Source organism: Procambarus clarkii, chromosome 51 (genome assembly GCF_040958095.1).
Source record: "Procambarus clarkii isolate CNS0578487 chromosome 51, FALCON_Pclarkii_2.0, whole genome shotgun sequence".
Lineage (NCBI taxonomy): Eukaryota > Metazoa > Arthropoda > Malacostraca > Decapoda > Cambaridae > Procambarus > Procambarus clarkii.
In genome coordinates, this window is record NC_091200.1 from 20815500 (window position 1) to 20833328 (window position 17829).

General features: G+C 42.4%; 1 protein-coding gene across 1 annotated transcript; it reads left to right on the top strand.

Annotated features, from left to right (window-relative positions):
* Nucleotides 1-10858: 10858 nt before the first annotated feature.
* Nucleotides 10859-11506, top strand: LOC138351806 (trichohyalin-like). The gene has a single exon (XM_069303814.1). It carries the CDS (start codon nt 10859-10861, stop codon nt 11504-11506), a length of 648 nt encoding a protein of 215 aa, XP_069159915.1.
* The last annotated feature ends 6323 nt before the right edge of the window (nt 11507-17829 follow it).

Below are 17829 nucleotides of genomic sequence, written 5' to 3' on the forward strand. Positions count from 1 at the left end.
CCATATCTGTACCCATTTGAGTTCCCAACGAGAGTCATACTTGTAAAAGCTCGCATTTAGGAGCAACAGAGAATAAGTCTAGAAAGTTAGAGCCAAGATATCTGAATAATTATGGAGACAGCCAGATAACGATATTATCTCCAGAGGATTCTAAAAGAAGATTGCACCCAAGAATAAGAGTCGTGACTACACAAGGCAGAGTGTCATGCAAAAACAGAACAGTTTGTTCACCAATCGGAGGCGAGCGATAGAGTCATTTCCTCTGTATCTTAGATTCTTATTGGTCTATCTAGACACTTGCTAGCTGCCAAAAGCTATTATCACAGTCACTCGCTTCCTGACCTATATGGCGTATAATCATACTGACGTTGGGTACGACCTTTGAAGCATCCTTCAAAACTTTGACCCAGTTCGAAGGATTGACCAAGATTTTGAGTGTCCCAGTATTTTACTGGGATACTCAAAACTTCACTGGGTGTTGTTGAGAGGAAGCAGAATCCTACCAACAGTTTTGGCCAGACTGGATGTTAGTTAGGTTTGCCTGGGAGTGCTGATCTTAAATCAAGAGCTGAAACTTCATCATTTTCCCCCAAAAGAAGGTCAAGATGTGAGCCTGATATAAACAAGGGAGCAGTGAAGTTAGAATCAACAGAATTGGAGGAGTCAGGAGGATTCCGGATCCCATTCTTACAAATATTTATTTGTCATTGAAGACGTGACCTGGCGGTATTTATGAGACCTCAGGATCTTCAAATAATAATAAAGTACCGTACTAAAACTTGTTTAATGTTCGGTGAAGTAAAGCTTCTGGTAACGTGGTCAGGTATTAAATCACTCGGTACTTAGGTGTATAGAGGAAGATTTCCTACGCTGGTAAGAAATCTGGTAGTTCTACCAAACTACCAATAAAGCTCTATTTGTTGGTTGGTCCATTCAGTCACGAATATCGTGTATTGATCAATTGCATAAGTAAATATGTATGCATATTCTAGAATAGGTATGATTATCGGAGACATTTAAAGGTCTGATTTTCAAGGGGAAGCTTTCAAAAGGAAAACGGACCTTATTGTGAGGGCGAACGATGTAAGGTTATTGAATAAAGGTCGAGTTTGCCTGTGAAGGTTGAAGGATGGCCTAGTAAAAGGGAATTGCTAACATCATATACAATGGAGTCCTTTGAGTGGATATTTGCCCGTTGGAACTATTATTAATTGGTTATTGATATTATTAATGATATTAATGAGTGGATTGCACGTCATATGTGTGCTTTCTTCAAATGTGTGAAGGAGGCCATCTACAGTTGATTCTTGTCTGCTTCCTGTTTATATTCGAATGTGTAATGTGTTTATATACGGTTGTTGTTGTTATGATTGTGTAATTTTTTGTGTATGTACCCCATCTATATTGAGGAAAGAGGTTGTTATCAAGATAATGTTAGTATTGTAGCAAATTCCTGTTGAAAAATGATCCAGCATGAGTAACGTGGTTTTACTTTGAATTTCCGTGGTAATTTTTTTCTCATAGGGCTAGTGAACTTTGGTCAGTTTATTACAGTATTTTGTCATCAATGTTTATCAAACTGATTAGTCAGTTGATTAATGAGTTAATATTATTATTTACTAGATTTTTTATCCAATGGTAACTTAGAATCAAACAAGATGAAACGAATAATTAAGTTATTAGAGTGTGCTGTAGGAAGATTTTTATATATGATAATTAATCATTTTTACTAAATATTTATTCCAAGTCAATGGAAGCAAAGTTTCCTTTTATGTGGGAATTTTACACATGTTTGACTTATCTTCTCTGCCTACTGACGTTCTGTTTGTGAAAAAAAGAATGGCCTTAAAGCTAATAAGTGAAACAGCAGTAAAGTATAAGGATACTTAGAACTGCTTGTTTGGAACACCTGGGGTTGATTCATTTGCCTTCTTGACCTCAGGCAGATCGACTCTAAGTGTAAGACAAAGATCCACTTTCTTCCAAGATTACTGAACTACTTCCGAAACGAATATCAGTGGAATCAGCTTCACTTGGATGTTCTCAAGGCAGTCGGATGTTGTCGATGTTGATCTTTGTTCTTGGTGAGGTGCACAAGGGGAGGTTCTTTGTGACTGTCCTAGTGACAGCTGAGCCACATGGCTTCCACGTGAACCCAGCTGTACTAGAAGGGGGAGGTAGTTGAAGCTTACAACACTCAGAGTCTCAGGAGTAGTCATTATGATAACAGAATCCCGAGACCTGCTTCACGAGACCACCGGCATAGGCAGAGGCCAAGAGCTTATGCCTGCCAATCAAATACACACACACACACACATACATGATTACATGCAGGTAAACACACACGCATGCATACTCGAATGATGACAATTATGAGATATTAAGAAAAGATAAATTAAAAATATATATTATTGACTATAGTATGAAGGATTTATTGTTTGTTGGCTTGATTAATTACATTCTTTCTAGTTATCCTGCAAATAAGTTGTACATATTTTAAAATCTTTTGAGAATTACAGCTGAAAATTCCATATTTTGAGAAACAAATAGTTGAAATAGATGACTTTTAAAAGTGCAGCAAAATGTATTCCAGAAATGGCAGATTTAACGTTGCAAAAATTTACAGGTTCTGGGCATACCTAAAACAAAAAAAGAAAGAAAAGACGGAATATAAAAATTCGTAAAAATAAGTACAAGAGGATAAGAGAGATGAAAATATTTAAATCACTGAATATCAAACAACGAGATATTAAAATGATATATAAAAATGTGTAAAAAAGTAAAAGTTTTTATTTACAAACAGTGGAAAGCACTGAAAAAGACTCCAGAAGGAGTTAGTGTGTGCATGACTGGAATTGATTTCTAGGGGAGGAATAATGTGCCTGGCGGGAAGAGTCTACAAGCATGCACTCACAGGATCAATGTTAATCCATGATAAATGTATTGCTACGTGAAATTGATCAAGCCTTTAATGCATATGTATACTTTCAATGGTCATCTGACCCTTGTCTGAATGTCTGTCTGTCTGTCTGTCTGTCTGTCTGTCTGTCTGTCTGTCTGTCTGTCTGTCTGTCTGTCTGTCTGTCTGTCTGTCTCTGTCTGTCTCTCTCTCTCCCACTCCCTCTTTCTTACTCTCTCTCTCTCTCTCTCTCTCTCTCTCTCTCTCTCTCTCTCTCTCTCTCTCTCTCTCTCTCTCTCTCTCTCTCTCTCTCTCTCTCTCTCCCTCCCTCCCTCCCTCCCTCCCTCCCTCCTTCCCACCCTCCTTCCCACCCTCGTCCGCCCCTTCCCTCTCCTGCACATGGATTCAAACGTCACAGCCCCATTCCACCAGACGTCAAGACCCACGTCATTCTCACTCCTGAACTCTGTTACTACCCGAATTAAACTTCTTCCAGAACGGTTCATAGTTTTGGAAGAGGGCGGAAGAAAGAAGAACAGAAGAAAGAAGTAAAAAAAAAGACGAAACGGAAGAATAATATGAGAAAGGTTAATGGAGGGGGAAGGAAAGAAAAGGTTTCAAAAGGAAAGAAAACCAGATAAAGGGGAGAAGGGAATAAGTTTCAGGCGGGAATCGAAGTCCCCCGGAATCTGTCTCTCTACTTTAACCCCTGACGTCACCGCTTGCTCCACCCACACCCGCCGCCCGCCTTGTCTTCCCAGACTGAAGTAATTCGCGATTTATTCCATATTTTTCCTCCTCCGCTTCCTCCAGTCCCCCCTCGCCGACAGGGGGACCCCCCCTCTCAACACTCCCCAATCGCTTCGGTCCCTTGAGCCGTAGAGTTATCTTAGCGGAGAGTGTTAACTTTTGTCCCGCAGATTGGTAGTTTGAGTTTATTTATATATATATATATATATATATATATATATATATATATATATATATATATATATATATATATATTTTATTTTTTGAGAGTGTGTGGGTGGTTCCTACGATATTTCGTATTTACGAAATCAGTTGACGCATGCGTATTCACGTTATAATGCTCGTCTAACTTCGTTATAACACCTTAATAAGCCTTCCTAACACCTATTATTTTACACCTGTATAGTCCAATATTAATCTTGCAACATTTCAATTCAATGTCGATATTTTCTGTTCCTAAATTTCCTCAGTAAAGGGAAGGAATTGAGGGGTAAGAAGTTTGTGTCCTGGACGGCGCCTCTTGCAAGACGCTGTCACCATTGTCGAAGTATTGGCTGTTGCTCCACGATGGTGCATTATGCAAATCTCGCCACCTTGTGAGCAGCAGCGCGGAGCGGATTGGGCATTCCTCTCCCCCCCCCTCCCCCCCCGTCTCCCCAAGGTCGTCGTTATGTTGTCCTTGATGATGAGCTGTTTAGGAGTTACAGGGGTGGAGATGGTGAGTAATTGGACGTATTGGAAGCCCAAGAATGAAGCATGTTTAATAATTGTATATAATTGGGAATGTATAATAATTGTATATAATTGGGAATGTATAATAATTGTATATAATTGGGAATGTATAATAATTGTATATAATTGGGAATGTATAATAATTGGGTGTGTGAACAATAAGAGGAGGAGAAAGACGTGTTGGTACTTAATGTGAGTGTACTACTTAGGTGTAAAGTACTTACGTGTACTGCTTAGATGTAAAGTACTTACGTGTACTGCTTAGATGTAAAGTACTTACGTGTACTACTTAGATGTAAAGTACTTACGTGTACTGCTTAGATGTAAAGTACTTATGTGTACTACTTAGATGTAAAGTACTTATGTGTACTTAAGTAGACACAAGAGAAATACAAGATAAATAATAATAGTTATTAGGAAAATTCCATAAATTTGAGGAATTTAACTAAAATATACGCATAAAGGAAACGAGCTTCAGCAACTAAAGAAATCAACATACAGGATAGTTATCTTGAGGTTATCTTAAGATGATTTCGGGGCTTAGCCTCCCCGCGGCCCGGTCCTCTACCAGGCTTCTTCTTTGCTACTCACCCCCAAGGATGCAGCTCGTAGCAGCTGTCTAACCCCCAGGTACCTATTTACTGCTAGGTGAACAAGAGGCATTAGGGTGAAAAAAACTGTGCCCATTTGTTTCCGGCTTCACCGGAGATCGAACCCGTAATCTCAGGATTACGAATCCTGAGCGCTGTCCCCTCAGCTGTCAGGATCCCGGAAGGTATCTTTTGTAATAGATACATAACAGTGCTTCCTATGATTCAAAAGTCAAAATGAAGATGATTAAATCTCTCAGCTCGTAAGAGAGTATCCGTAGGAGCTGTGTGGACGACTCGAACCTATGCGGTTGAAGAACTCCCACTGCACACGCCCTCATTTTCTTACACTCCCGATTTTCTCATTGATACATCACGTTCGTGAGACTACTCTCTCTGTGTATGCAGCTCCGTCCTTTCAACTCGTCACAACCACACTAAATTGATATACTAAATTGCCCGAACCTAACCGAGGACTCAAGAATAGAAAACGGGACATAACTTCCAGTTTGCAGCCGCTAAATGATTTATTGTACATCGTATTTATGACGTTGTGGATTTTGACGTCAAAATTTAATGATCGTAGCTACTGTGAAGGTCGTAACTACTGTGAAGGTCGTAACTACTGTGAAGGTCGTAACTACTGTGAAGGTCGTAACTACTGTGACGGTCGTAACTACTGTGATGGTCGTAACTACTGTGATGGTCGTAACTACTGTGATGGTCGTAACTACTCTGATGACCGTAACTACTGTGAGGGTCGTTACTACTCTGATGACCTTAACTACTGTGACTAGTCTCAAGAAGTACCCAAACGGAAGGGGATGAAGGTAGAGAAGGGATGGAAGGAAAGGGAAGAAAGAAGGAGGGAGGGGTAATAAATAGAAATGAGAAATAGAGAATAGGAGAAGGGAGAAGAAGATAAAGTACAAGAGGGAAGAAGAAGAGTGAAATGAGGTAGGTAGAAGAATTAAAAAAAGGCAATGAGCGAATAGGTATATAGATGAGGAGAAGACACAGAATGTGAATAGTCAGAGAAGGGAAGGAGAAAGAAAGAAAATACGAAAGAATGTGAAGGGAAAAAACGCGGGAAAATGAACAATGTTTAGCACGAGAAGAGTGAGAGAAAGTCAGGGGGGGGGGGGAGATGGAGCAAGAGATAGAGAGGAAAGGACGAAAAGAGAAGATAGAGAAGAATAGAGAACGCCAAAAAGGAAAGAAGATCCTTGCCATATCAGTTGTGAAGGAGCTTCCCTGAGCCTCTTAAATTATCTTGGGCCGGGAGAACTAGGCTTCCCGCCAGAGCTTATCGGCTGCCGGCTCCTATAAATCACCAGGTTCTTCCCGTCTGCTGCCTCCACCAGCTGCTTGTACCAGCTGCTTGTACCAGCTGCTGGTACCAGCTGGTGATGCGGGGAGGGGGTAAAAGGTGGCGTGAATGAGGGGAGACGAAGAGGCAGGAGAGAAGAGAGAGAGGGGGAGAGAGAAAAGGGGGTAGGAGAAGTTGGCTCAAGGAGAGGGAGCGAGAGACGGAAGGGGGGAAAGACGAGACGAAGGGAAGAAAGGAGGAAAGAATTAAGGAAAGACGTTGATATAGAAAAAAAGAACTGATAAAGTTAGAGATGATAAATAGAAGAAATAAAGCTGAACAGATTGAAGCACTTTGGAAGATTATCTTTAATCACAGATTTCTCATGAAATATTACTGTTAGAGAGAAACCCCGAGAATTTTCTAATTATTCCAAAGCAGTTCCAGGTAGTTCCAGGCAGGTCCAAGCAGTCCCAAGCAGTTCCAGACAGTTCCAGGTAGTTCCAGGCAGTCAAAGACTGTTCTATGTAGTTCCGGTAAAGCACCTAGCCCGTTCCGTATAAATACCCTTCGTTTCAAAGCGGATCGAAACATCTCTCCATCGTTCGAGACGAGTTAAAACGAATAATCCGGACGCGTAGCTGTAGTTCTAAAATAGCTCCGAACGCCACGAGGAGCTCCGTAATTACTTCCGCGTTAATGGTGTTAATGAACGAGGTTGTTCATTGAATTAATATGTTGGTAAGATCGTAGATCAATATCTCACTGCCTCTCTCATTGTCTCTCACTGTCTCTCTCATTGTCTCTCACTGTCTCTTTTTCTCTTTTCTCTCCCTCGTTCTCAAAAGTTTTGTTGTACTCCTTGTCTTAGCCTGCTTTTAAGCATTTGTGATTTCCAGTACGACGGAATCAATACTCATCCTGGGTATTATGACCATCCTGGACATGGTAAACAAAAGGCTCTTATATTTCCACCTTCGATTTCTCCGCCTTCTCTTCTTTCATATCTTCTCCTTCTCTCCTCCCTCTCTCCCTTTATCATCTCTCCTTCCTTTTCCACTCCCTGTCTTCTCCCTCTATCTCCTTCTTCATCCCTACTCCTCTTCCCGCTGTTTCTCATCTCCCTTTTTCTCTCTCCCTCTCCTCTCTTCTCTCTCTTCTCCGTCTTCTTCCAGCATTCCTTCTCCCACTCCCTCTCTCCCTCCTTCCCCCTCTTCCCACCAATCGTTCTCCGTCTCTCAATTCCCCTTTTTCTTTCTTCCATCCCCCTGTCTCCTCTCACTATCGTCTCCTGCTCCAATCTCCGCCTCTGACTTCCCTTCTTACACGCCTATATATATGCTTTCTCACTGTTGCATATGTTAAATCATCTGTTCTTCCATTCTTCTACCTTTTCATTCTATGTTCTTTTTATTAAGCTTTCTTTCGTTTTTACCGCGTTGCTTCTTCCTTTCTTCATTCTCTCTCTCTCCTTCCATTCATTCTCTGTTCTTCCCTCCTCTCATTTCCTTCCATTTCTCTTCCCTCCCTATCTTCCCTCTCTTCCCCCTGTCTCTCTCCCTTTTCTTTCCCCCTTCATTCCCTATATCTTCGATTTCCGTCTTCTCATTTTCTCACATCCTCCCTTTATTTTCTCCCTTCGTTTCCTTCACTTTCCATCTTCCCTTCATTTTCCCTTCTATCCTTCCTTCCTCACTTTCTTATCCTTCTCTCCATATTTGTTCTCTCCCTCCCTTTATCCCTTCCTTTCCTTTCTCTCTGTCCCTCTCTTCCATCGTTTCTTCTTCCATCCACCCTCTCCTTGCACTGGAACTCTGGCACAAGACGCGAGTTTTCTGCAATCTGAAGTGACAGCTGATGAACGTGTTTGCAATATTTGCAACAATTCTTGTCGAGCTAAGATTAGACTCCGCTTCCAAACTGTCGATTTCCCTGAAATTGTTATTCAGACAAGGCAACGAATTGCAATAATTTTTGTTTTCCTCATATCGTCGCTACGAGCGAAGGCTTTCTCGCTGACACTTCGAGCCGTAACGCATTGCCAGTCCAGCACTCTTTTGTGGCTGACGCTGGAAATGGCACCACCAGGAATATTCAAGTATATGCCAGGTTCCTCGGAGTCTACGAACGCCCTGAGAGGCCAATCGCTGCCGCTCGAGACGGAGCAACGATCGTTGATCCGGTCCCCATCTTCATCAACAGATCGTAGCAAACGGAGATGAGCTCCGAAAACTCCTGGACCCGGCGCCTCCGGCCGCACTTCAAGAGGCGAACATCTCCCGGAACCCAGCCGGAAAACACGAAGCCAACAGAACGGTCTTCGTCATTGGACTGAACCGTTGGTTAGCCGTTGAAGCCGGAGACGTCATCATCCGGCAGTTAAACGAAGAAAACCCCTCTTTGATCACCATCTCGGCCCACGTGATCAGAAAAAACAACAGCCAACGCCCTGCAATGAAAATATCTCTTGAAACATTTGAGCAGATACAGGCAGCGGCTAAACGATGATTCAAAGTCATCAGCATTACCTCCTTACATCTGAGACATCCATGGAGATAGACTATTCCTTAAAAAAATGCTTCAATTATGAGCACTTCGCCAACAAATGCCCTGAGCCATAAAGAAGATGAACTATATGCTCGGGCACACACAACTACAAGAACCACACCACCTTCATCAGGAAATGCACTCTTTGTGGAGAGCGTCGCACCGCAGTGTCTCAACACCACTGCTCAAGGAGGAAGAAATAGAAAATACAAATAAAAAGTCAAATCGAACCGAGACCACACAACGGACAGCTGCTGCTCCCCCTCGATGTGAGTTTCCAGATTGCCCCTCCCTCCAGGCACAAGCCATACTTCCCACTCAAAAACGTCAGTCGTCTGTATGGGAGAGTAACACTCACCAGTACTCTAAGACATGTCCTCCAAGGCCTGGAGCACAGGCGACCAACTCCAACCTTCATGTGCAGGTGGTCATCGCGAACGAGAACAGAGTTGACAAACACGACCACACCCTCTTTATCAAGACAGTCAACAGTCGTCTTGTTCGTAGTAATATTCTGCTGGTACTCGTACCTGAAGGGCTCCTGGAAGCTGCATTCGGAGCGGCGACACAGAAACCAGCAGCTGCCATCGTTACAAACCATCAAAGCCAGAAACTGTTCCCGTCGCTTTTGAGCCCAAGACCACCATTGAACTGCCACTGTCAATACGACAAGACCCGGTAGGCGTACCCACCACCAAGGAGCCTGAAGCCACTGATGAATCGTCGACGCCACCAAAGGCAGCAGAACCAAAACCGAGGACCACAGTGACGTTTACTACAGCATCTAAATTCGGTACAACTATCAGAGGAAGAAAGGATCAAGAACAACGACTTTTAAGAGTGCTCATACTTAATAGAGTTCACATCCACAACGGACTCGTGCATCTATTATGGAACAGGGCATGCAGACACGATTGCCAAGAACTAACAAACTCTCCAGAGATGTATACAACCTAGACAAGAAAAAAGGAGCCAAAAACAAAGAAAAAAAAACAATCGAGAACACCAGACCTAAAATGCCCCAACGTTAGTGCTTTTTCTGTCATCAGCGTCACTGGGATGGCGAACAGGAATAACCTCGCCAAACTCTTAGAGAGAGAGAGAGAGAGAGAGAGAGAGAGAGAGAGAGAGAGAGAGAGAGAGAGAGAGAGAGAGAGAGAGAGAGAGAGAGAGAGAGAGAGAGAGAGAGAGAGAGAGAGAGAGAGAGAGAGAGAGAGAGAGAGAGAGAGAGAGAGAGAGAGAGAGAGAGAGTAAATCAAAATAGCAGGAGATGAAAATTTAACAGGACAGTGGCCACCACGTAAGAAGTGTAACCAGAAGACGAAGAAGCCACCATGGAAATATACAGTCAAGAAGATGCGGAATGAAGTGACGAAGCAATCCAAGAAGGAATACGTCCTGCCAGCAACCCGTCCTCTTAAAAATAACGTCGCTTGTCGCTCGTATGCACGCTATGTCCAAAAGTGGACGTAATTTGAAATGAAATCGACTCACAAAAGTGACGTACTGTCCCGTTTTCTATTTGAGTCATTCGGCCTGCTCGGAAAGGTTAGGAGAGGAAACTTTCAATTTACGTTTTTCACAACGTTTTGAAACTTTATGAGAATTTCCTGCCCAACTAACCTACCAGAGGATCTTTAACTTACTGTTATTAAAAAAAAAGCCGAAATTTATTTTCATTTTTTTCATTTTCAAATTTCGTCCACTTTTGGCCATACGAACAAACGGCCAAAAGCGACGTTATTTTTAAGAGGACAGGTTGGGTCCCCTCTCCAAAGTCGACGAAACCTGTCGTGTCACGCGGATGGGTTAAGCCCTGGTTCTATCTCTTCGACTATAGCGACCTCCTCTCCATGACTTCTCTTCAGCTATACCCACTTCTCGTTTGCGAAGCGGGTATCTTTGCTATATATGTGGTTTGCAGCGTATTTCGGCTAGCCTAATTTACCGAGGGGGGGGGGTACATGTATATCTGAATAGGATGTATGTGTATTTGCCTAGTATTCACGTGCGTCTCCGTATTGCCCTAGTATGCAAATACACGAATGCACGAAGAAAAGGAAGAGAAATCATGAGATAATCAAGATTATTCAAAAGAATAATGAAGTCGCGAGGAAACGAGATCATTCACGAGTGGAACGAGATAATTTACGAATGGAACGAGATAATTTACGAATGGAACGAGATAATTCACGAGTGGAACGAGATAATTCACGAGTGGAACGAGATAATTCACGAGCAGAACGAGATAATTCACGAGTGGAACGAGATAATTTACGAGCAGAACGAGATAATTCACGAGTGGAACGAGATAATTCACGAGCAGAACGAGATAATTCACGAGTGGAACGAGATAATTCACGAGCAGAACGAGATAATTTACGAATGGAACGAGATAATTCACGAGTGGAACGAGATAATTCACGAGTGGAACGAGATAATTCACGAGCAGAACGAGATAATTCACGAGTGGAACGAGATAATTTACGAGCAGAACGAGATAATTCACGAGTGGAACGAGATAATTTACGAGCAGAACGAAATAATTTACGAATGGAACGAGATAATTCACGAGCAAAACGAGATAATTCACGAGCAAAACGAGATAATTCACGAGTGGAACGAGATCATTTAAGAGATAAAGAAATGAAGAGAAAACAAGATCAAAAGACAAGATAAAACTCATTCCCGAGAGAAAAATTGTTTAGTAACGAGACTAACGAGATTATTCCCGGGAGTATAACAAGATTAATGACTCGTAAGAGAATGTAAGAATAGATGAATCACAACAAATAAGAAGCATAACTGAGGTGATAAACTGATAGTTTTTTTCCTATAACACTTAATAATAAAATAATTCACAGAGAAATCACACTTACGTGACATATATCAGTGAGAAAATCCATTGGAGTTCTGAGGTGATTCGAACTAGCGACCAAAGTATTCCTGGCCGTAACCTCTGCCACTGTTGAGCACGTGGTCAGGAGTGCCTTGGTCGCGTGTTAATCCTTATCCTGATTCCTTCCAAGTGGTATATATATTCGGAATAGCTTGGCGCTATCTTCTGATACTTCCCTTTCCCGTTCAGCTATATCGTGCTCTAGTTAGGCCTCATTTAGATTATGCAGATTGGCCGCGTGGTCGAGTCATCTCAGAGTTTCAGTCGATTTTCACAACAACATAATTGTAGCGACATGAAAGCAACAAGGCGCTAAGTAATACTTTATCTCTGAATTCGCCTTAGATTATATCTGGATTTGTTTTAGAATATATCTAAATTCGTCTTGTATGAATAAAATTTGCGTCCACTTTATTGTTAGATATACAACTTTTTTATTAAACGTCTGTTGATTAGCAGTGAAAAATACATCAACATTTTATCCATATGGTGTTTCAATTTCAAATTTTCTTTTGTTTTTACTATTCCTTTCCCCCGTCCCATCCCAAATCCATATCTTGATCCCTTTCAGGTGCTATATCGTCGTAATAGCTTGGCGGTTTTCGCTAATAGTTCACTTCAGTTGTGTTTTTCATCTGGATTTCGATCAGTATGGAAATACTGTTTTATTGCGTGTTATCCAGACTTCTCTACCTAAGCTTCTCATTCTAACACAAAAAGAGAAAATAGTCGCTGATTCAGATTTAGCTCTTCTGGAGGCCTGAACGGACATAAGCTGTTCGAAGTAGGCTTTAGTTAAAGGCTTTAAGAAATATTACTAATTGGCTGTTCGAAGTAGGCTTTAGTTAAAGGCTTTAAGAAATATTACTAATAATATAAAGCCCTATAGTAGTGCGTTTTCGTAGACTCTCCAATTGTCTATAGTAAAACATGGCGTGTGATTAACGTGGAGTTTAACGCTGACAGTTTGGCCTCTCACCACATTCTGTGAGTAGAGAACATGTATTGTATATTTTGCTGGCAGGGTCAGAGAGCACTTAAGAGTTGCAATGACTCACAAACACACACACACACACACACACACACACACACACACACACACACACACACACACACACACACACACACACACACACACACACACACACACACACACATACACACACACACACACACACACACACACACATACACACACACACACACACACACACACACACACACACACACACACACACACACACACACACACACACACACACACACACACACACACACACACACACACACACACACACACACACACACACATACACACACACATACACACACACACACACACACACACACACACACACACACACATACACACACACACACACACACACACACACACACACACACACACACACACACACACACACACACACACACACACACACACACTTCATTCAGAAACCTAAATGAGGAGGCTTTTAGGGCGCTTTACACTGCCTACGTGAGACCCGTCTTAGAGTATGCCGCGCCATCATGGAGCCCCCACCTGAAGAAACACGTAAAGAAACTGGAGAAGGTCCAGAGGTTTGCGACGAGGATTGTCCCAGAGTTACGAGGGATGGGGTATGAAGAGCGTCTGCAGGAACTGAACCTTACGACACTAGAGAAAAGAAGGGAGAGAGGAGATATGATAGGGACATATAAAATACTCAGAGGAATTGACAAAGTGGAAATAGATGAAATGTTCACACGTAATAATAACAGAACGAGGGGACATGGGTGGAAACTGGAAACTCAGATGAGTCACAGAGATGTTAGGAAGTTTTCTTTTAGCGTAAGAGTAGTGGAAAAAGGAATGCACTTGGGGAACAGGTTGTGGAAGCAAATACTATTCATACTTTTAAAACTAGGTATGATAGGGAAATGGGACAGGAGTCATTGCTGTAAACAACCGATTGCTGGAAAGGCGGGATCCAAGAGTCAATGCTCGATCCTGCAAGCACAAATAGGTGAGTACAAAGAGGTGAGTACACACACACACACACACACACACACACACACACACACACACACACACACACACACACACACACACACACACACACACACACACACACACACACACATACACACACGCCAGATACCGCTCCACAACAATGCTGCGGACTGATCACGCTTGACAGGGAAGGGATGATGTCCGTGTCAATTTCGGTGAAACTCTCTCTGTCGCCTTGTCATTATTGAGTGTACCCGGCTGACGTACACGCAGATTAATCGATTTACGTGTTGATGTAGACCGAGTGCCGAGAACATCAGCACATCAATACAGACACACACATACACAAGCACACGCACACACACACACACACACACACACACACACACACACACACACACACACACACACACACACACACACACACACACACACACACACACACACACACACATACACACACACACACATACACACAAACACAAACACAGACACACACACACACCAATTAGTCCAACAAATGGCAACTAAAGTTCAACTCGAGTAAATGTACAGTAATGAAGCTAGGTGGAGGAATCAGAAGGCCAGATACATGGTACTGAATGGTAGAAGAAGTTCTTCATAAAACAGACCGAGAGAATTATGTAGGCGTTGGTATCACACTGAGCCTGTCTCCTGAAGCCCACATCAAAAGGATATCATCAGCGGCGTATGCGAGGCTGGTCACATCAGTACTGTTTTTATAAATTTGTGAAATGAATCATTTTGAACCTTGTATTTGACATATGAAAGACCAATCCTGGAGTATGCGGCTCCAGTATGGAGTCCATAACTTGTTAAGCACACGACGAAACTTATGAAGGTTCCAATGTATGCCACTAGACTAGTTTCAGAAACAAGAGGTATGCGTTACAAGGAAAGGCTGCGGGAATTCCACCTCACGTCGGTGGAAGACAGGCGAGTTAGAGGAATATGATTATCACATTCAAATTTCCCAGGGAAACAAACAGGTTAGATAAAGATTATTATTTATTATTTAGCAGGAGGTACTCGCACAAGGGGAGACAGATGAAAACTGAATACCCAAATAAGGCACAAAACATGAGAATGGACTTTTTCAGTGTCATGGTAGTTAATAAATGGAATGCGTTAGGAATTGATGTGGTGGAGGCTGACTCCATACACAGTTTTTAATGTACATATGGTAATGCCCAATAGGCTCAGGAACCTGTTCTCCAGTTCATTGTTTTCTTGTTGATCCCGCCTGTTCTCCAGGTGCGATCAAAGAGCCGAAGCTCAACCCCCGTCAAGCACAATTAGATGAATATAATCATTCACATGTTCAAGCAAAAATAGAGATCTGAAAAATAACTAATAATGTTTTTCAGTCTATTTCACAATCTCAACTGACAATCTGGAATTTGTAATTCGAATCCTCGGTTGGGCAGAACTGGATGGACACGTTTCCTATCGCCGAATGTACCTGTTCATTAGGTGATTTAAAGCCGTAAATAGGAACAATGGAATAAGATTATTGTGGGGTTGAATCCTGGAGAGGGTCAGTAATTTAACCTTTGGGGACCTCCATCTAATCCTAACAAATATCCATATTCTCCGGCTGCCTGTCCCCTACAAAATGAATAATTATTATTTTTTTTGAGCCGCTTTTCCTCACATTTGTGTTAAATAAATTAAGAATGTACCTTGATCATATATATTTTTTTGAAGGATGTATTTTCTTTGATGCACAAACACACGCTATAAAATATTGTAGAATTAATTTACCTTATCTGAACTTAATTTATCTAATGGAGGTAAATCTCAATTATGCCAAAGGTATTGTATGCTTAGCTTAGCTTACGTTTGCGTGAAGGTTCTCATCAAAATTCAATAAATACCGTGTCAATCACAGGTTAGTACACAAACAGAACCACGAACCTTACCAGGCTCCAGAAATATCCTTCTGGAGTCCCTAGTTACTATCAGAATTTCCGGAAAACGTCACTATGTACCATTTCGATCTTAACCTATATAACCCGATCCATATCCATGGTTATGCTGACACCGTCTGAAACCCTTCATTTCCCACACACACACCACCAAACAACACATTCAAATTCCTTCAAAACCCAAAGACATCACCCAGCACCTTGCTTAGTCCCACAGACAAGGCACAATACATTTTTTGGGGTCCAAAAATAACGTCCAAGGTAATCCTTGAGTTTCACACACACACCTCCCTACTTTCTCACGTCCATTCGATATCATTTAACATATTTTCTGGTCCCACATATAGAGGAGAGAGAGAGAGAGAGAGAGAGAGAGAGAGAGAGAGAGAGAGAGAGAGAGAGAGAGAGAGAGAGAGAGAGAGAGAGAGAGAGAGAGAGAGAGAGAGAGAGAGAGAGAGAGAGAGGGAGAGAGAGAGAGAGAGACAGAGAGAGAGAGAGAGAGAGAGAGAGAGAGAGAGAGAGAGAGAGAGAGAGAGAGAGAGAGAGAGAGAGAGAGAGGGAGAGAGGGAGAGAGAGAGAGAGAGACAGAGAGAGAGAGAGAGAGAGAGAGAGAGAGAGAGAGAGAGAGAGAGAGAGAGAGAGAGAGAGAGAGAGAGAGAGAGAGAGACAGACAGACAGAGAGAGAGAGAGAGATAGAGGGAGAGAGAGAGAGAGAGGGGGAGAGAGAGAGAGAGAGAGAGAGAGAGAGAGAGAGAGAGAGAGAGAGAGAGAGAGAGAGAGAGAGAGAGAGAGAGAGAGAGAGAGAGAGAGAGAGAGAGAGAGGGAGAGAGAGAGAGAGGGAGAGAGAGAGGGAGAGAGAGAGAGAGAGAGAGAGAGAGAGAGAGAGAGAGAGAGAGAGAGAGAGAGAGAGAGAGAGAGAGAGAGAGAGAGAGAGAGAGAGAGAGAGAGAGAGAGAGAGAGAGAGAGAGAGAGAGAGAGAGAGAGAGAGAGAGAGAGAGAGAGAACTTGACAAACACAACAACAAGCGCCTCGACCAGCCGGACAACGCTCTAGTTTCCATATTGAGTGGGTTCCTTGGTGACTCAAGGAGCCGATGACCTGCTATTTGGCTTGGAGGTTCTGACGTTTGCAAGTATTAATGGAAGCCACACACGCTATGTTGGTCAGACCGATACATACCCTCTAGCCTTCTCCCAAAACGATGGTGGTAGTGGGGCCGATGGTAGCGTTGTTGAAGGTGGTGCTGTTGATGGGGTGGTGGTGGTGGTGGTGGTTGTGGTTTTAATATTTCTAGTTTTCAAGGTGGTAGTAAAGCTAGAAGTCTTAGTGATCGTGGTGGTGCCAGTTGCCTCTTTAAAGATGCTGCTGTTGCTAGTTGTGATAGTAGTACTATCACAGTAGTACTATACTATAGTACTATAGTACTATAGTATAGCAAGGTAGTGATAGCACTATATATATTGCCGGTGTGAGTTATAGTGCTGGAGACTGTGGTGGTGAGGTTTGTGGTAGTGTCAGGTCACCGGTCTATACATGACCTTCTGATGTATATAAACGGAAATGATGTATATGTATATACATCATTTCTGATGTATATACTTCTGATGTATATACTTCTGATGTATATAAAAATAAATTTATAAACGGAAACCTTCTTATTCCAAGAAAAGGAGCTGAATAATATGGTTCCCCCCTCATCCCCCTCTTTTCCGCGCCCACATAAGAACTGGTACACTGACACACACTTACATGAACTCACATGCGTGATTCGTAGTACTTGGAAGGAGTTGAAGGGTTGGGAAGGGAAACCTTTGGAAGGGTTCGAAATTACCAGAGATTAGTTCAAGAGACATCTGTTGGATCTGGACATGAGACAGGCTGTTGGATGGGACTGAATCTCCCAATATATACTGAAAGAGCGTGCAGAAGCACTTTGCTTACCACTCTCCATGGTGTATAGTAAGTCGCTGGGGACGAATATGGAAGACAGCTAATGTAGTCCCAATATACAGCAAGGCCGACAGGCAAGAGACACTGAACTACAGGAGAGTGTCCCTAGCTTGTATATCATGAAAAGTGATGGAGAAGATCGCGAGAAAAGACTTAGTAGCACATACGGTGATAAGAAACAAGAGTAGATAAAGATAGTTTATTTAACGCA